General features: G+C 36.5%; 1 protein-coding gene across 1 annotated transcript in view; it reads right to left on the bottom strand.

The window, feature by feature from the left end:
- Positions 1 to 9242: 9242 nt before the first annotated feature.
- Positions 9243 to 21191, bottom strand: part of spns2 (SPNS lysolipid transporter 2, sphingosine-1-phosphate) — a 76194-nt gene continuing 64245 nt past the window's right edge. The window contains exons 11-13 of the mRNA XM_067407157.1: positions 18433 to 18596; positions 15361 to 15397; positions 9243 to 12606 (exon numbers count right to left, since the gene is read on the bottom strand). Of these exons, the coding sequence (XP_067263258.1) occupies positions 12595 to 12606; positions 15361 to 15397; positions 18433 to 18596 (213 nt within the window). The 3' untranslated portion in view covers positions 9243 to 12594. The remainder of the gene's footprint in view (positions 12607 to 15360; positions 15398 to 18432; positions 18597 to 21191) is intronic.

The raw sequence follows: 21191 nt of genomic DNA, 5'->3' as shown, positions 1-21191 counted from the left end.
TCACTTTATGCCTTGGTGAGTATATGAGACATCTTTCATAAACTTAAAAAAAAAAAAAAATTCACCAACCACAAACTTTTTGGGAATGGTTAGTACAAAAAAATACAGTGCTAACTACTTACATCAGTAATTAATAAAATGGATTCACTCTAATACTCTTTAGAGCAAGATGCATAGTGTGAATTCAGGTAAATTGGGCAACGAGGGTGCTACAGTAGATAGTTACATTTGTTTGGCCTTCCAGTGTGACATTTTCATGTCACCATTTGTCTTGTCATTGTCATTAGTCTGTTTTGACTCATCAGCACATGTGAACTTTATATTTGAGCCTAAAATGACAGACTTAACCTCACTTCACTCTTCCACTTTCAATCCATGGCTTGTGCTGCAATCCTTTAATTTTCAAGTGCAGACTACATGAGACTGCTGAGAGTGCATTCACACACATCTCAGAATAGCCCCCCATTTGTTCCCATGATGTGTGTGTGTCATCTTGGTGCTGCAGTATTAAAGGGAGATTTTGCTGCAGGGGTGTGACAAGACAGTGTAAACAGTTTTCCCCTTCATTTGCTTCGCTCTCTCTATTATCATTACAGTTGCATCGCTCCCAGGCTGATGATACTCAATTTCCATAATGGCGCTTTAGAAAGCAGTCTGAAATTGAATGAATAGAATAGCTGGGCTGTGTGTAGATGACACCCAAATGATCCTGATTGTAAAGTCACATTCATTTATGTAACATGTTGTTTTCTTTTTGAATGAGTGTTTATCTGATTGTGTAATGGGGTTAAGGACTGGTGGAGTTGAAAGCTTGTGGTATGTGGAGCCGTTCATGTTGCTTAACCAGCTTTGAAACCCAGTGGCTAATGCTTTATACTGTATAAACACCAATGATTATGTGAATGACAGTGAGAAGCAATGAATGGTGTTCTCTTATTTGCTTAAACTAGTCAACTTTTTTTTTTTTTTATGCATCTTGTTGAGATTCTAGTTTATTTTAGGCTGTATGACATTCAGTTTAAAGATTAGTAAACTTGCACCTGCTAAAATTGTGGACTTAAAACCAGGGGTTAGACACAAATTTTATACACTATCAAATATAAGAATAATATTAATTAAATGTATCATGTTAAATGTTTATGAAAATCAATTTTCTACAGGCACTTATTTATAATGTCTGAAAAAGTGAAATCATTGACTTCCAAAACAATTTTGACTAATGCCAAATCATATTTAAAAAATATATTATACACTCTAAGAAAATAGGGCACAATGTACTGTTAATAAGAAGAAATTTTCCATATGTGAATTTCACATTGCATTGCATTGCGTTGGATTTTAGGGTTAAAGGAAATGTCCATAAACTTAACAGATATCGGCTGTACCTTTTCTGCTTTTCTACTGATTTTTTCTTGCAGTGTAAATAGATAAGATTGGAGAATTTGAGTATATTCCAGTTATAAGATAATTTTTTCTTGTAATCCACATCAAACTTTCCCATATCTGTGCAGGTTTACTCTAGATATTACTTTCATTATAAAAAAAAAAAAAATCAAAATAGTTAAATTTCTGAATCTCATGTGTACACTCAGTGACACAGATGTGCATTCCAGTAGAGCCTGTGTATTGAGCAAAGAAAGAATGAAAGATAGAAAGAAAGGTATTCTGAGGTGATGGGGTTAAACTCAGTTTCAACATGGAGCCATATTATCCATCAGAGCCCAGCAGGCCTCAGCGCACAGAGGCGGTGTTCTTCTGTCCTCATGAGGGAGGGAAGCAATTTGTCATCGAGGAACTTTTTGGCATGACCAGGGACTGAGACATTTCTCTTCTCAATGTTATTGTAGCATTAAACTGTGTAGACAGTAAATGAGTTCAAAGAGAGAGCGGAAAGCTGGGTGATCGAGAAAGAAATGTCCTCTTTGCGTTTCAGAGATGAACCTTGAGAAATCCTCTGAACCTGTATAAGATCAGATCAGTAGAGTGGGGCCATGTGTAACAACATGCATGAACAATGGATTAATGAGCATGACAGGTGCTGATAACACTCGTACTGTACTGTTACAGAAGCATGTGCGATTCTTGCTTTACATGAATACTGATGTTGCGCATATAATATCAAGCACATTCAGATGATGATGTTTCGAATTGGTTGCTGCTATTTGGAAATGAAAGCAGTGCTAAAGTCTAGCTGCTGAAACGTGTAGGAATCAATCATCATTAAAATGAATTTGCAGAATAGGTTGTTTGCAATCACGTGGTTCTGGTGACGAGCGAAATACCGGTGGAGGGCAGTGAAAATCACAACATATGTTGGACGTGATCTTTATGTTATGAAGATGAGCGACTTTTCCACTGTATTGAAAGACTTTCCTTCCATCGAGGAGATAGATATAGAGAATGTGAAGCTGCCGTCACACCGTGTTCAGGTCTAATCTGGGTTTGTTTATATCGCGCTTCCTTTCTACAAGTGAAGTTAGGGCAGTATTTTGATTTTCTGTCGCGATTGTGAAAAATGTCGCCATTGTATGTCATTTATGCTGAATCGAGAATCGCAACAGGAGCTCACGCCATCGTTCAGGGAAAAAACTGGACGTGTAATACAATTGTTGCATTTTATACGTGTAAAAACACAGTAAGGGAAGCAGGCTGAGGAGGTGACGGGAAGACGACGTATATCAAATCTATGATTTAACCCACTGACTGTCACTCAGTAAAATAATCACATAGCCAAGTGTTGTCTTTGTTGTTGAATCAACTAATGTCAGCTTGTTAAACATTTATTTATTTATTTGGACATTTTCTACCATATGATGGCTGAAGCAGCAGCGTGTGACACTGTTCTCATGGTAACCATATCAACATTGTGAACGGAATACTACAAAACTGAAGTGAAAACACCAAATTATCATTCAATGGGATAAAATAGCTTCTCTCAAACGATACCATGAAGAATGTGGATATTTAACCAAGTCAAAAACAAATCAGGTAAGCAGGTATCCATCTTCATTTCAGTATCAGCAGACGCAAAACGCTATTAAAGGCAACAACTTTTAAAGTTAAAAAACGATGTTATAAAAAACGGTATAAGTTATGTAAACGATATAAACACCTTCTGGGTTCTCGATTTTATCAATTTGAGCAACCATAAACGACGCAAAACATACGAATTTTGAGTTTTTGATAGGATTCCTAGGCTATAGAAAAATCACTCGCTGCCCTCCAGACTCATTCGCGCTACTGCTGTGACGTCATGTACAAACAACCTATTAAAGCTGCAGTCCATTGGTTAAAAATTAGGCTATCCAAAATAAATTTTTGAGCAAGTACATAACCAGCCAGTGTTCAAAACTTATCTCCTTACCTTAGCCCGATACACAGCTAGCTTGTAATAATGTTTTCTAATTGGAGTGGTACTGGTGGGTTTCCACGGGAAATTCGATCATGCAGCCGTTCGTCTTTGCATCATTACGTCATGTTTGTTTACATGAAGAAGGAGTCCTAGCTTGCAGGCTATATGGCATGTGAGGATGCTGCAGGTGACAGATCATTTATCGCACTCACAGCAGCTGCAATAATTAAATGTATCATTTTGATGATGGATTGTATGGTATGACAAATTAACGATAGAGATTAGACTGTACAGAAATTGAAATCAGGTAAATACCATAATACACATAGTCAAAGAAAGTTGACTGCTATACACTCAGGGGCGCTATTACACATCATCTAAATGAGTACAGAATCTCCCGAATGAAAGCACAGACGAAGAAGATGCAGAAACGATCGACCTCATGTGTAAGCACATGCATATGAAAAATAATGCGATTATCAACAATGACAGCATATAAATGAAAACCGCCTAATGTTACTGAGTGAAATGTCGATCCAGGAAGTGGTAGGACTGTGCAAGCTTTGGGGTTGTTGATGGAAGCGATCTTCATTTATTCTTTGATCATCAGACTGAAAATGACTCAGATGTAGTGTTTGATAAAAACATGTTTTTCTCAGATTTTTGCTCAAAATGTTGCTTTTTTTAAAGAAACTTACCAATATTCAGGTGTGGATAAAAAAAAAGAAGCTTGAAGTTAGAATAAAATGCATTTTTTCGTTTAAAAGTAGAGGTTCTGTTCTTTATTTTTCATGGTCAGATATTCATACAACAAAATATTCTGGGGCCATGAAAAGTTAGTAAAAATGATCAAAAACACTGGCGCTGGCTGACAACTTGTTTCAAAAATGCTGGTAGGGAAGGAGTTAACATTTACAATTTGAGAACAAAGTATAACAATAATAATAATTTGCATGGTTTGATGTGACATGAGCTAAGTGATCGTTAGATTTAATCTCCATTGGCAGCACGATTTATTATAATGCTTTTTTTTCTCAGCTGGTCTGAACAAAAGTGGCAGATTTGTTACTTGTTCAGATGACATTTCTGGTGAAAATTCTTATTTTGGTCATACTTACAAGACTACAATCTGTGATTCCAAAGTACAGTATCCACATTGGTTTGTTGACTGACAGACATTCTCCATAAAACAATAGATCCATCCGCGCTGATGAACCATGTCGATGCACAACCCGCATAAAGCAAATAACGGCAATTGCATGTTTTGAACAGAGATGGCGACAAAGAGGCAAAAACGTACAGACTGCAGCTTTAAATAGCCTAAAAGCTGTAAAGAGTTGACCTTATTTATAAGATGATTGTTTTTGATGTGTAGCCTACATGTGTTCATTTATTTTAGGCCAAGCTTTTTTTAAAGATTTGTGAAAGTATGAGAGAATCTTGGCACACATGGGTTGCCTCAGCTTTTGTTCCTATAGCTAAACAATAACAACAGAAAAACAGAATGTCTTCCCGGCACTTTTCCAGCTGTGCTCATATGTCGTTTATACTACATACATGCTCTAGTTGGTCGATTCCACTGCAGGGGCTCATGAAGTGCTGTGAATGACTTGCGTGCAGCACGCTGTGTTCATTAAGATGCATGTGCTTTGTGATGAATGGGGAAACAACCACAAAAATGAATGAGTGCAGAGAACGTGAACTTGAGTCTTATTAGAGTGGTGCACTGCAGCTGATTAGTGAGATCAGTCTGTGTTGAAGAGCAGAGCTGGCACGTGGAAGAGAAAATTCACAAATGAAGCACACCATGAGGCTCTCCTCAATTTAAAAGCCTAAAGTGAGACACACTTGTACAATTGATCCTAAGCATTGGTGCTAAAGAGGCCATTAGCAATTTAATTAGGTTGCACATCTTTGACTATCAAACACACACTCCTCCAAAAAATGTCTTGTAGATAACCAACACATTGAATTACACTGCAGTCCATGTCATTTGTAGTGGTTGCGAGTGGATGAATGTGTTTCAAGGTGGCATGAAAATTAAAAGTAATTTTTAAACTGGCAGTTAATTTAGCATGCCAGTCTGAATTACCAAGCTTATAAGCTTCTTAATTGCATTAGTGCTAAAGATAATGAGTTCACAATGAGAGTGCTGTGTTCTGCTTTTTACCTGTATTCTTGTTACTGTTTTATTTTTATTATTATTATTATTTTACTATTGTAGTATCTTTTAGATCAGAATCAAAATGAGATTTATTGCCAAGTATGCTTACACAAACAAACCAACAAGAAGACAAAGATAATAAATAATAAAATTCATGCTGTTCTGCAGTTCTTCTTTTTATAGGAGAAATACGGTTGGATGCCTCCATTATGTTGAAAGCAAGATTTTTTTTTTGAACGCCTCTAAATTTGTCCCCAGGGCTTTTTTTTTTTTTTTAGATAGGAGATCTGTCTGTTCTCATCTGCTGTTCTCTGTTTTTCTTTCTTTTTATATTAATGAAGGAAGATGGAGACTGTTGCGTGTTCCCTTTTTGTCTCTGTAGTTAATGAAGTGTTCTTTTAGGCTAAGCATGTTTTATTTTATTCCCTAAATGCACAATTAAGCTGAGTTTTGTGGCATAGGGTGCTATTCTTAGCATTGACCTTTGTATTGGTCTCTGGCTTTTAAGGAGGAATATCAAATACGCTGACTGCACTAAAACGTGCGTGGAATGATTTCATTCATAATCAGACAGCATGAATATCATGAGGCTCTCCACAGATTGTCTTTTATTCTTTTCATCTGATGGTGTACTCTAGTGTCAGTCATGTTTTTCTTTCCAGTGTTCAATTTTCAATCACTTTACATAACCTCATACTATATATTTGTCAGGTATTCACTTCATATTTTATTTATACGAGGCACTAAATGTATAATAGATGCTCATGGGTGTTCGATTCTTTCAGGTGTCAAAAGGATGGCTAATATGTGTCAGGATAAACTTTGTCCTTGTTTTAGCTTTTCACAGATTTGACTGTTTTTTGGTCAATTATAATCATTTTATTTATTTAGCTCTGTTTTTTAACCAGCCAATTGACTTGTGGGACACAAGATCTGCAGAGACAATGAGAGAAGTTCAAGTGTGGAAAATCTGTGGGAAAGATACAGGTGATATCTGTACTTCATTGTGTTCGGTTGTATTATTTTTGCTAAAAATTCAAGGGAAAGTGGAAATTGCTATTGTTCATCTATAACAAAGTTATTTTATGTATTAAAGGGTTAGTTCACCCAAAAATGAAAATTATGTCATTTATTACTCACCCTCATGTCGTTCTACACCCGTAAGATATTCGTTCATCTTCAGAACACAAAATAAGATATTTTTGATGAAATCCGATGGCTCAGTGAGGTCTTTATTGCCAGAAACGTCACCAAACTTCTCAAGATCCATAAAGGTACTAAAAACATATTTAAAACAGTTCATGTGACTACAGTGGTTCTACCTTAATATCATAAAGCGACGAGAATACTTTTTGTGCACCAAAAAAACAACAACAAAATAACGACTTTTCAACAGTATCTAGTGATGGCTGATTTCAAATCACTGCTTCGAAGCTTTACAAATCTTTTGTTTCGAATCAGTTGTTCGGAGCACAAAAGTCACATTCAGCAGTTTGATACGTGATCCGAATAACTGATTCTAAACAAAAGATTTGTAAAGCTTCCAAGCAGTGTTTTGAAATCATCCATGTCTAGATACTGTTGAAAAGTCATTATTTAGTTTTTTTTTGGCACACAAAAAGTATTCTCGTCGCTTTATGATATTAAGGTAGAACCACTGTAGTCACATGAACTGTTTTAAATATGTTTTTAGTACCTTTATGGATCTTGAGAAGTGACATTGCTGGCAATAGAGGCCTCACTGAGCCATTGGATTTCATCAAAAATATCTTAATTTGTGTTCTGAAGATAAACAAATGTATTTTACGGGTGTAGCACAACATGAGGGTGAGTAATAAATGACATTATTTTCATTTTTGGGTGAACTAACCCTGAGGGATAGATCACCCAAAAATGAAACTTCATTTAAGCATTCTCATATCCCTTCAAACCTGTATGACTTTCTTTTGTGGAACATATATTCTTGAAGAACTGTTTCTCCATACAATAAAATTCAGTGGTGTCCAAAATGACATTGAACCCCATTGGCTTCCATTGTATGTAATGACACTGAGAAATTCTTCAAAAAGTCTTTTGTGTTACACAGAAGTCATACATGTTTGGAATGACATGAGTTTGTGTAAATAATGACAACATTTTCATTTTTGGATGAACTATCATGTAACTAACTAGCAAAATAGCTAAAAGTGACTTGTCAAAATAACCAAGCAAAAATTGACACGAGCTTCAGCAAATATTTGCTTAAGCTTACAAATGCCCTAAACGTACCCTTGTTTTTATTGTTTGTTTCTTTGGCTCACGGAGTGTTTTAACAGTTCCATGGAACAGAAATCACCACATTGATTTTCCTGCTGAGTATAAGGAACCATTATATCCTGTCTACACCCTAGAGTTTCCTGTCAGATCGCCTCTGTTCTGTTGACTTTGACAGTGTTTTCTCATGCTGTCATGTCAGAATTAGGTTTGGGTTGCTTGGCCAGTGCATTTCTGTCAGTTTATCAGAGTTTAATGTCCAGTGAGAAAAGGTATTCATCATTTCAATAGAGTTTATTGTTTTAATCTAATCCAAATATAAATATTGAATGCCAGTTTGTTCTGATTTGAGCTTAGGCTACCCCTAGAAATTTGATATATATTCTCTCATTTTAGGATCCTGCTTCAATTAGCTTTTTAATTTTCTTACAAATGTAAATATTGAAATGGCTGTCAATAAGATCATCTTCAGTGTGTAATACTGAAATTGAATGGTAAGACTGTAAATTAGTCAAACACTGAGATGTTTCCTTTTAACTAGATAAGGACCTTCCTATCAAAGGTTAGATGGGGTCACTTGTGATTAGAAAAGCTCCTGTGATCAATACTTCTGACTGAACGCAGCCACGGTAAGCAATTTTGGGGCGTCTGAGGCAATCAGCTCTGTGTTTAACTAAAGGAAAACACCTCCTCATTATCGGCTGACTCTAGAGATATTTGGCCATTGGGTCTTCTGTTCTTTGTGCTTTTTTGTCTTGAGGAGCTTGTCATAAGTTTTTAGGACAGTGGTTCAACATTTTTGTCCCGCCTCCCTTCTTGAAAAAATGTAAAAACCACTGTTGTAGGGTAGCCTATGAGGTAATTCTGCACTCAGCTTTGGCCACAGTTGCAGATATTTGTGAACTTTCTCGATTTGCTTTCATATGCAGTTCAGGTCACACCATGAGCAAATATTATTCTTTTCATGTTTTATATGGATGAATGTGACAGCTGTTGCTAAGCACATTTTCTCATATTTTCAGCAACAGTCACTGGCTATGTAGGTGTTTCATGTCTTGTCAACACACTGGTGACCTTCTCCATCTACATTCTTCTTCTCTGGTGTCAAAGAAACTGTTGCCGGGCAACAGAGGTGCAGTGTGCCTCTCTAAACAATGCTGGACTTTATCCAGTCCCCCAAATCCGGGCTGACTCTTACACTGCCCGATGAAAATGAAACCTTTTGCTGAGTCCACCCCCACTTCTACATCTGAAAAAGAGGAAGAGAGAGGGCTTCTGTCCCCCCAGGTATGTGCTAATGGGGCTCTCTGACATTAGAGCCCATTCATGTGCTGTAGGAGTGTAGCTGCTTCTAATCACTGAGAATCGGTAATGCAGAAGATATTTTTATTTTAGTATGATGATCTTTCATATCTTCCTTAGGTAAAAAATAGATCATATTTTACAAAAAGGTTTTATAGGGCCTAATTTATAAGGATTAATTAATACATTAGGTATCATGAACAATACTAATCTTCATTAATGTTTCTGCATATATGAATACACTATTCAAAAGTTTGGGGTTGGTAAGATATTTAATGTTTTTGAAAGGTCTCATGCTTTAAAATAACTTTTCTATATAATGTATAATGTAATTTATCCATGTGATGACAAAGCTGAGTTTTCAGCATCAATACTCCAGTCTTCAGTGTCACATGAATCTTCAGAAATCATTTTAATATGCTGATTTGCTGCACAAGAAACATTTATTATTATTATTATCAATGTTGAAAACAGTTGTGCTGCTTAAATTTTATTTTTTTTTTTTGAAAACTCTTGTCTCTTTTGATCAATTCAATACATTCTTGCTGAACAAAACTACTAATTTCTTTCCAAAAACAAAATCATACCCGATGCATAACGTAAAAAAATTGAAATCAAGTGCACTTTAATCTAACGTTAAAAAAATACAACATATGGCTCTGTTTTGATTAAATAAGTTTATTTTGATCAGTTACATATAGGTTGTATATCCCTGTGGGAGCATCACAGTAAACGTCCTAGATACTTCTTTATAATCACACTTGCTCTAAAAAATAAAATCACCTTTTAATTTCTGCTTGACATCAGAAATAGGTTAATTTTTACAGAATTCTTGTATGACAAGAAAATGTGCAATCTGAAATACTCAATTCTCACGATTCAGCAATTAAAATGATCTCATAAAACTGTTCATTAGCATCGGGTTTTGCTGATAAAAAGAACTTGGCCTTACAAACATTAAGCCAGTCGTTCATCCGATCTAGATCACCGTGAGCATTGCCTTTCAACAAACAAATATACAATAATCATATAATCAGCATGTAAAATAACTTTGAAAAGCTAGTAGCCAGGCAGTGAATGGGTAATAATCCCTCAAAGCTAGCACTTACAAAATGCCAGTGTAGAACTATTGGATTAGACAGTAAGAGAAACCCCCTGATCAACACATTATTCACACACCCAGTTGCTTGTGCAAAATAAATCAATTATCAGTTCATTGGTCTAACAAACATCTTAGTACACAATACATGTAGTTTTTGTAGAGTATAAATCATGCTGTGTGTTTGCGTGAACCGGTAAAATAATTGGCTCCTGTGAAAACACAGTTCTCTGAGATGAACAACTGAGAAATTCTTCAAATGGTGATGAGGAGGCATTTTCAAAGAAAAATAAACAAAACGAAACTGTACATCATATCTATAACATTATTTTTCCCTTATACCATCTTATCAGCAAGGGGAGCAAATAAACAAAACAAAAACATAATAATAAATACATTGCATTAAAGCAGTTTACAATATATTAAAATGGCTGCATAATAGTTTCTCTTTATAGTGTTTATATATATATAAAAATCATATTTGTAAAAAGAAAGAAAAAGACATCTGTAAAAGAATAATAACAATAATATAAAAAGCTTCATTAAGATAAATTTGCATGTGTAAACACATTGGATTGGACAGAATCACATTCAAAGGCTTTTCACCTTCCATGATGAAAGCTAAGAGGATACGACTGGCAAACAGGGACGGTAATTTCACATGACATGTTAAGTCAGACCTTCAAAACACAGATTAGATTTTTCCCCCCCTTCAATCTATAGGCAAGGTGCTTTTTTTAAGATTGGAAAGAGCATCAGCTTTACACTTGAACAGCTTCAGACACAGACAGATTTGGTAACACCAGGTTCCAGAAAAGTGACAGTGGTGTGCACTGAGAAAATCTTGCTAAATAGGAGAATATACAAATTATTGCCACTGTCAAAGCTTTCATGTTTGCTAATGATGAAATCTTCTTTTAAATTGCATATATTACAAACTATTCTGAAGCACAACCACACAGGCCAATAACAGCGAAAACTAATATTATCTGCAGTTTTCCCTCCAATTCTATTTCGTCATATCCAAGACTACTCAGTGAAAAGCAAAGTGCTTTTCTTAGTGTATGCAACATATTCAAAACATCTGATTTCTGCTAAAAGAATTTCCACAAAATTCACAGAATCCACACACATACACAAAAAGAAAAAAAAAAGAAAAAAAAAAGCAATCCAGACTTAGCTTGAGTTAAATTTCTCCCTTTTTTTAAAAAAATGGATGGATTGCAATGTAGGCAATTAACTTGGCTGCGATACACTATCATCCTTTCTCTCTCTTCTCTATTCCAGTAAAGGGATATATAAAACCAAACGATCAAGGTAAGCCAACATACAAAGACTTTCATTCTTAAAGACCGAGCTAAGTGAATCTTATCCGCAGTTAAAATGAAGGTTTGCCTGTCTGGGCCGGGTAACCCGGCACTGCGGACGGAATTCCTCGCTGAAAAACACTAGATAAGTGACGATAACCTTGGCTTTGTTCAATTTTACAACATTTTTTCAGTATTTCTGCTCCCCTCTTGGGCATACTATGCGATGTATCCTGGCAGACTGTTCAGTAAAGTTCAGTATGAAAGCATTTACATGTTGTTTCTTCATTATGAAAAGATAATATTTACAATCCAGTGTCCCTTTCAGCTATAGTTTATGAAGTCCCTCCAGTTTCAGTTGTAAAAACACACAGTCAGAGCAAGAAGAGAAAAGATAATGATCGATTTCAAAGGTGTCATGCGTGGCTGCATGATGTCACTGGCACTGCGTTAAAATGGTAAGTGCTAAGAAAAAGAACGGAAAATACATTTAACAATAAACAAAGAAAAGAAAAAAAAGTGACCGGGGACCAGACCTGTGTCTCTGCCAGATTTCTTAAGGCAGGACTCACCGAGTAGCTTGTGTTGGGTAGTTGATTTGATGTGAGTGATTCCTTCAGTTCTGTATTTACCGATTTTTGGGTGGGTTTTGGTGTGTTGGTGAGCCTCTGTTGGCTGTGAGCATCACTGGTACTGGTCTCCATTAGGAATGTGATGTTATGGCACTTGGTGCAGATCGACAGGCAGCGTGACAGGACGGGAGTGTGTGTCCGTGCTGTGTTCAGTAGTATGGCACTGAGTGCGCTAGTGCACCCTCTTCTAAACACCCATAGGAGCCCAGGTGGCTCTTTATATACATCATTAATAGCTGCACACCAGCTGCTGATTGGCTGACCTCTTTCCAGCTGAAGGTTTACTTGGGCAAGCAAGGTGCGACTCGAATTCAGAACGGCCTTCACAGAATGGAACGAAAAAGCAGAGATGACGATGATAGCGGTGATCCGAGAGTATGTTGAGTGTGCGTATAGCGGGTTAGCTGCAAGTTTTATTCCTTCTGGGTTTTTTTTCCCTCCACCTGTCCATCATTCCACTTTTTCTTCATTGCAGCAGCCTCTTTTCATTTGGTAACCTGAGGGAATGAAAAAGACAAAGAGGTGTCAGTGACTGGCTGTTTATAGTTGTTGAATAAAATTTGGTGCAATAACATCCCAGTCTCTGGCTTCCCTACAGGATGTTTCATTTTAATTATTAGAAGTCAGTACCCAGTGAGCCATCTGTCTGGTGCTGCTAGTGAGTTATACCAACCCCCATCCCCACACATACACACTATGACCAGAGCTTCTTCCCAGCTCTGGAAGCTTCCCACAGCTGCCCTGCTGACATCACAATATGTGTCTGTCACAAACTTGACAATTATTTTAATCAGTCTCAATTTATTATGGTAGCGTGCAGAAATGCAGAGAACAACAGAACTCTAAGATGATATATGGCTGATGCGATGTAACTAAAAATGTTAAATACTAGGGTATTATGCTTAGATAATCACATCAGTGACGTTTACAGAGCATCCAGGGTCTTGTTTGGGATTTGTCTGTCATTATGCCACACATAATCTGGCCTAGAAGCTCCACTACTATTAAACAAATCATTGTTTTCTTCATTGTGTGATTACACTCTCTCAAATACAGTAAAACATTTCAGTAATAATGGTCTAATGCTGGATTTGGTTATTTAAACCAGTGGTTTTCAAGGACAAGACCTTTTTAAAATACATTCAGATATATCACAATATTACATAAACTTTTAAACGGTATTATACGTAACTCTCCCGTTCATATTGGATAGAATATGTATTTAGGAAATCCAACTATGTTAAAGGATTTCTTCACTTTAAAATGAAAAGCCATCCTAGGTGTATATGACTCTCTTCTTTCTGATGAACACAATCAGAGTTATATTAATATATATCCTGACACATCCGAGCTTTATACTGGCAGTGAACAGGACCAACGAGTATGAAGCTCAAGAAAGTGCCTCCACCCGTCATAAACGTACTCATAGAAAGTGTAATACTCTCACAGTTCAAAATGCTTATGCTACGCCCTACGCCTTTCCGTATTCAAATTATGAAAAGTTTTTTTTTTTTTTACTTATTTCTTAAGTTGAATACGGAAGGTGGTCTGGCGGAAGCTAGATATTTTACTTTTGTTAAATATGGATATGTTTCTTACACAAACACATCGCTTCACTTCAGAAGGCCTTTATTAACCCCCACAATCGGAGTTATACTATTAATATAACTCCGATTGTGTTCATCAGAAAGAAGAAAGTCATATACACCTAGGATGGCTTGAAGGTGAGTAAAGCTCGGGTAATTTTCATTTGAAGTGGACTAATCCTTTAAACTCTGCCTAAAGGGTGAATGGCTGAAAGACATCTGGTTGTGTTCATTGATTAGGAGATGTTCTCTAAAAGGAAAGACAAGCTTTTTATAGAAAAAGGCTCTCTATTTTGTTGTATCATGCTACTATTTGTCCACTAGATTTAAAGCTGATGGCCGTGATTTTTGGCCCTCTAGCGGTTAATAAACAGAACTGCACGCGTCTTGCGGAGAACCATTGTAGCCGGAGCTACTTTTCTCTGTATATGTCTATGGCGAGTCACGCAGTTACTGTGATACTGCGATAAATAAATTCTCTTTCATCTCTCATTTGCTCTCTCTAATATCTTCTCATTGCATTGGTTGCAGGCCCTTCCTGTCTGAAATCTTCAGCCTTCATCAAGGCTAATGTCACAATAGTGATTTTTCCCGTACTCCCACTCCCGCTGTCACATCACCGTGCCTCCTCGTAATTCCTTTTCTAATAGCGTACGTGTGTGGGTGACCGTCTGTTATGTAACTCTGCGGTTTCCTCTCCACTTTGTGCTTTGACCCCTATTGATTAGAGAACTTTTCCCATTTATATAAATGACTGAGGCAATATGTCTTGCCATCACATGGTCATTTATGCTAATTTATGTGCCTCTGACAGGCTAACCCTCAAGGCCACGGTTTGCGCTTCATCCAGCCAGAGATATCTCATTGATTTCCTGTTAAACTGCAGCCAGTTTAGGCTGTTAACCTAATAAAGAGTAGTAGTTTTGCTAATTAGAAAGTGGAGGGTGTAGTAGAAGAGTAGGACAGCTAACTTGGGACAGCCTGTCTGCAGAACAAAAAATACATGACCACATTTAACATTCACAATCCGCCCTCTCAATCGAATAGTTAGGGGACTAGTTATTTTTAGTGTACTGCTCCACACATTGTCCTCCACTTAAAAAACTGGCAACAAGAGAAGCCTATTTCCCGATGTCGTTAGATGTTTTCTTTCTCTTTCTTTTGATGCTTTGTCGTTCTTTTAGGGCATACAAAGTCATGGTAATTATACAAACAGGCTCATAACAGTGAGTGTGAGAGGCTGATAAGAGAAAGAGGGGAAGGGGGCAGGAACAGAGGCTTGAAGAGGAGCCAGATTTGAGATTATTAACTGATGAAATAACCTGGTCACCCAAAGCGCTACTCAAAATATGTACTAAAATGAATAAGTGAAGCCACCAAGAGCCTAGTGCCAATTTCATTAACTATTCTATTCTATTCTATTCTATTCTATTCTATTCTATTCTATTCTATTCTATTCTATTCTATTCTATTCACTATTATTATGATGCTGTTATTTTGATGTGTAAAACAAACTTGGTGTTATTATTTCTCCTCTTACAGTCCTGAATACCTTCTGATAAATAAGCTTGAACCATTGTATTCTGTATTTAAAAATGTAAACAGGATAACACTTGTGTAACCTGGGAGCCTTTGTTGGAGGCTTGCAGGAATTTGAGGTCTTACCTTAACTGCGGACGGCTGTCGGGAAAGCTGGTTTACACTGAAAAATTAAAGGAAAAAAATAGAATGAGGGAAAGAATTGTGTAGATATTTGTGCAATGCTATTCATAATTGTACACTCATATGACCAGGATATCTTAATGTTGGGTTGTAGGGTTGTCAAAGTTAACATGGTAACTATGTTTAAGACAATATTTTTTAACACTGAATTTGATATTTTAATTTCTAAAAACTGGGTGGAAATCATTGGATTACTTATTTTTACAGGCCTGGTTTTAAATGGTTATATATATATATATATATATATATATAAATATGTTACATTTATTAAATACTTCACTTTACTGTATATTACATGGGTAGACAAATACACTTAAATATTTTTTTAAATTTAAATATTATTTTTAAATATTTATTTAAAAATAATATTTTATATTATTATTCAACACAGATGCCATTGTGTTAAACAGTAGTATAATATATCATACCAAAATATCATATTATGGGGTCCAAAAAATTTCTGCCAAAAATCCTGGTAATAAAATAGTTAAGATTCTTGATGTGAGAAACACTACTTCTGTGTAGAAGTAGCTAATTATTATCTCAGCATTTTCACTTCACACTTTTTTGCCCTATAAGACATCCTAGTCTTGCTTACTTGTAATTTCACTCACATTATTGGAAATCTCAATGTGAGGACACTTCATGGCAGTGTGATTGTCTTCCTTACAGGCTGCATGTGCTTTAACACACAGTTTGGGGATGCTTATATCTACAGTACATCCCTATGGACATATGCCAACTGATGCCAGACAGCAAAGGATATGAGACAAATGTGTGTGTGTGTTTTGCGTGACTGCCTCTGTGCACAGTGTTTTCCCCTGCACTATAAATGGCTCCCTCCCGGCCTAAAACAGCTAACAACCTAGAAATAAAGAACTCTTTTAAACTCAATATATATTCCTCCGCTTCAGTGAACGCCTTTCATTTTGCATGTTGCGTCTATAAATAGAGGAAGACAAACGAGGAGGCTACATTCACGTAACAAGATATTTGTGAATAAAGAACTACTGGGCCTGAAACAGCACAGTTAAAATACTATTTTTAGACTGGATTGAACCTTGTGATGATGCGATGCTTATGAAAAACTGTAAGAAGGGTGTTATGCAAGAGTAATGGTTGGAAATGTTTAATGTATAAATGATCAGGCTCATGACGGCTGGATATAAGCTTATAGTTTATGCTGCATCCGCAAACATAACTGCTTTAATCTGTAGCTGCCGCTTTTGGCATGCATGATATTGCAGATCATTACATGCCGTATATAGCTGCAATTCAGTGGCTATTTCAAACCATGTTGGCTACATAAAGCCAATGGTTTGGTAAAACTCCTGTATAATCTACAACCAAATGTGGGAGTCAACTGCTTTGAATGTCTTTAAGGATACACCTTCACTTGTTTTATTTACTCTATATTTAAAGGTGATCATATTTATTCTAATCTTAAGTATTTTTGTCACATTTATTCTAAACTTAAAAGTAAAGTTTTATATTCTGAATTAAGTGTTTTTGTCATTTATTTTACATCTGAAGTGACGTTTGTAGTGTTTTGGATGTTAAAATACTTTCTTTTATCATATTTTAATATGCAGAGATAACTATAAGTGAGTCATTCATAGGTTTATATCCCTGAAAAAGCACTGTAGTGCTTCAAAACATTGCTCATTGTTTATTTGAGTGTCCGACCCGCAACATTGGCTCAACCAAATGTGTGAGTTTTGGCCAGGGTTTTGTTTTGGCTCTGATCTGTTTGTCTGACCAATAGTAGAAGGGGAAAGTCTTCAGGGAAACCAACTTGAAAATAGTCAGTTATATATTATTCTTTTTGACACTAAACTTTTAAACATAGTCACTGTATTTTTTGTTGAGATTTATTCATTAAAATAGATTTATTCAAGTACACTATTTGTATTCCACTATACGTATGATATATAGCAGGAAAAAGAGCATTAAATAATCTTGTTGAGTAGCTCCTTGTGAAAAATGACTGTAGTGATTAATCTGCCTGTTGTAATAGATGGCGAGACAAGAAGAAAAGTCAACCTCCTGGGCCGTCTCTAAGACCTATCGTGGGAAGATCTTCCGCAGTAATCCAACATACCACCCTGCCTAAAAATGTCCCCAAGCAGACAGGAAGGAAGTCATTTTTGAGTGGCAACACACACAGGAAATCCACTTGATAAAAGACTGCCACAAAAAGGAAAGTGAGTCGCAAAGTTTGGGTATCGTGTTTGTCTTTACCTTTTAAGGGAATGGGGCTCTTCCATAACCAAACCATCATATGTTTTAAATAAAGGTCTGTTTTAAAATGTCTATGTGTAAATATACATAGATATATAGGGCTTATATGCTATATACACATATATAGTATCTCATAATGGCTTACGTATGACATGTTCAAATGAAATTACATGTCTGGGTAGCTTGAATAGCAGAAGACAACATTGAGGTTTATTTGATGTTCAATTCCTCTCATGTCACCATGACTGTTTTTTACTGGACAAAGTCTTGCAAACACTTTCTGTAAATGCTATATTCATAAACTTGCTTAGCTCGTCTCGGCCCATTGTTAGTGTTCCGAAATAACATTTAATTTGAAATCTTTCTTATAACGGTTATAAAGGGAAGCACTTGATCTACTAAAGGTCATCAGTAACCCATGTGATGTGTCATTTCCCCCTTGGCAGATCACTTATGCAGAGTGTCTTTGTTTGAGAATACGTCTGGATCTCTGTCCATCTTTCCAGCTCGTTCATCCTCATGGATTAACTATCCACCTGAGGCTATTCACCAGGCACACAAAGATGGCCAAAGCTACCAAAATCACCATGGCAACCACTATTCTCTGGATTGTCATTGTCAGTGGAGGAAATGAGAAATGATAGCCCCATTTAGGAATGTAAAGTGAGGACCCTTGAAACGGAAACACCTCGATGTCATTAGAACAACGATTTAAAAGATTAGACTGAATTACTGTTAGCTATCAAGGTTATGAGTATAGGTTTAAGCACTCACTGTTTCTCCGCTTTGTCTCGATCGTCGAGGAAGAAAAGGGCGGTGGCGAGGAAGAACATCCCCCCCAGGACGATGACAAAGGGGCAAAGCATGAGGGCATATCCCAAGCTCAGGAACTGCCATAACGCTGACGTAGCGTAGCTCTCCTGCAGTGAGTCTGATATCTGCATGAACACACAGAGACACAAACAAAGGAGAACTCATTAGCAAACAAAGGAAAATTCTGCTGCGAGCCACCAGCGATATTAATGCAATAATTAGCTTCCTAATATTGTCTTCAAGAGCTGTGCTGCTGTGTCAATCAGTTACTGGGTGAATGGTTAAGCCTTGTGTTAACTTGTCTTAAGCTATTGGTATCTGTTCAATAGTAAGTCAAGAAATCTATAAAAAGACAATTACCATTAATTAAACTTAATTCAGTCAATTTATCATAAACTGATTCAATTTAATGCTGTTTGTTCCCTCAGGATTCACTCAGTCAATAGCGACTGGTTCTTAATGTTAAAGACCACAACATATTTCCTATGTAACATTAGCGAGAGATATTGCCATTCTAGTGAGCCTCTGATTGTACAAAAATAGTACAAATAGTGTAGTGCAGGATGAGTCAGCATTATTTTTGTTCCTTTTTCCTGGAAAATCATTTTTAAATGCATACATCTGCTAAAATTAATTTGTCAACTTCTTACAGCAGCATATGGACCACAAAACTCAACTTTTTTATAACAGATCTGTGAACTGTGAACAAAAAAAACCAAAACAAAACAAAAACAGAGGGATGTTTCTAGTGCTAATATGATTAAATGCTTTGTACTAGCCATTCTAATGTATTATATTATTAAAAAATAAAGCAAAAGATGTATATTTTGACACAAAGACACTGACAGCAGTATTGAAACAATGTTTAACAGTGCTAATAATCTCCTCGGAGTCCAGTGACTCACTTTAACATGGCTAATCTGTTAGCATCAGCACTTGTGTGTGAGTCTCATAGGTTGGGTAGGAATGCTGACACTAAAAGGTGTATGAGTGGGTGCTGACAGTGAGGTCTGTGTCTGTGAAGTGGGTATGTGTGTACCTACTTAACTATATTTTGTGGACAAATTTGTTCCCAGAAGTGGGTGAAATCTAAGAAAACCATCCTCATTTATAAAAACAAACTAAAAAAAAATTCTGTTAGGTTTAGGTTATGGTTTTATAACTAGCATATAAAAACAATAGAAGTCTATGGAATGTCCTCATTTATATAGCTAAGTAAATGTGTGTGTGTTTGTGTATATCTAGCTTTCATGATGCCAAACATTAATGTTGAACTATTTCTAATGATAAAAATAGGGCTGAGGTTGAACATTTGTGGTGCATGTCTAATGAGGTTTTTTTGCAAATAAAGAAGGTAGATTGCAGCCAATAGCCTATTTTTAAAGATAATTACGCCACCCACTATGCCTACGGGTATAGATTCACTCACAGGTACTATGAATGTTTTTACATCAGTTAGAGTGAAATGGAGCATTACCAGGTATTTAGGAAATGTTATTCATTCACAGGTCTAGTGCACATTTTAGAAGAAAGTGTTGTCTGCCTGCCACATGTTCTTTGTCTTCAGTAAGTTATTGTGCGTCATCGCTCACACAACAGCACTCTTAATATGATGTCTGGGAAAAAAAGTGTCACTGCCCAGTGTCAAAGTTCCTGTGGTTTTTCTCTAAAGACTGATCTTCTTTTTATTATTCAGAGCTGGCAGGTTTTTTTTTTTACAACAGAAGTACGTCATAGCCACCATCACACTAGCTTGCCAGACCTCCGGAGTGAAATTATCAAGTAACTGTTGATGCATGACTCGGTCCTACATCGCTGGGTTTGACAGGCCGGAATGCCCACACACTTCCTCTGAAGATGTACCCTCTATCTTAGAGGTAACTGAGAAGATAATTGTACTCCCAGAGAGCAACTGAGTCATGTGAACGAACCATAAATGAAACGTCACAAAACATGTGGCAGCATTATAACCACACTGCCCAGCTGTCTGTCCGCAGGTAGGGTGTTTTGAGCAGATGGAATGTGGTGGCTTGCAAACACTGTGACTTGAGTGAACTTTCAGCATTTTCAAACATACGGCACAGTGCTAGCAACAGCAAGATTATGGAGATAATTCCCCAATTTGGGGTTAGTATTGTTTTTTTTAAGAATTTATATTTTTGTTCAGCAAAGATGCATTAAATCAAAAGTGACATGTGATATTACAAAATATTTCTATTTCAAATAAATACTGTTCTTTGAACTTTTTGTCAAGCCATTAAATCAATAATGTGTAGACGTGGTTCAAATACCAAATGATACAGATAAAAATGTTGTATAAAAAATATACAGACAGATTAGACACACTTCTTACCTCCTGCCGTGTGCTTATGGCACACTCTTGCAGAGTACTGAAGTGTATGTGTGAGACAGATAAAGAGCAAACACATTGCAAATGCACTTTTGTTGTTAAAGGTTGAAAGTGATAATGGAATAAGTGAACAATGGGTCTGAACCCTGAGCCCTACAAGACAGAGGTTCAGAGACCTGTCAAAAGCGCACACAGGAGTTACTGTTTAGTTTGGATCAACTCCAGTGACTCCTGTTGGGAATGCCAGGAATGTCTACAGGAGTCGGAAGTCTAGGAACCATGGCGTGCTTTTTCCGGTGTTAAGAAGAATGATGAATTTATGCTGCATTGTGATTGGTTTGCCTTTGTTTTGTTAACATGAACAAGAGTG

This window comes from Chanodichthys erythropterus, chromosome 13 (assembly GCF_024489055.1).
Source record: "Chanodichthys erythropterus isolate Z2021 chromosome 13, ASM2448905v1, whole genome shotgun sequence".
NCBI classification, from domain to species: Eukaryota; Metazoa; Chordata; class Actinopteri; order Cypriniformes; family Xenocyprididae; genus Chanodichthys; species Chanodichthys erythropterus.
This window is presented reverse-complemented; position numbering and strand designations above follow the sequence as displayed.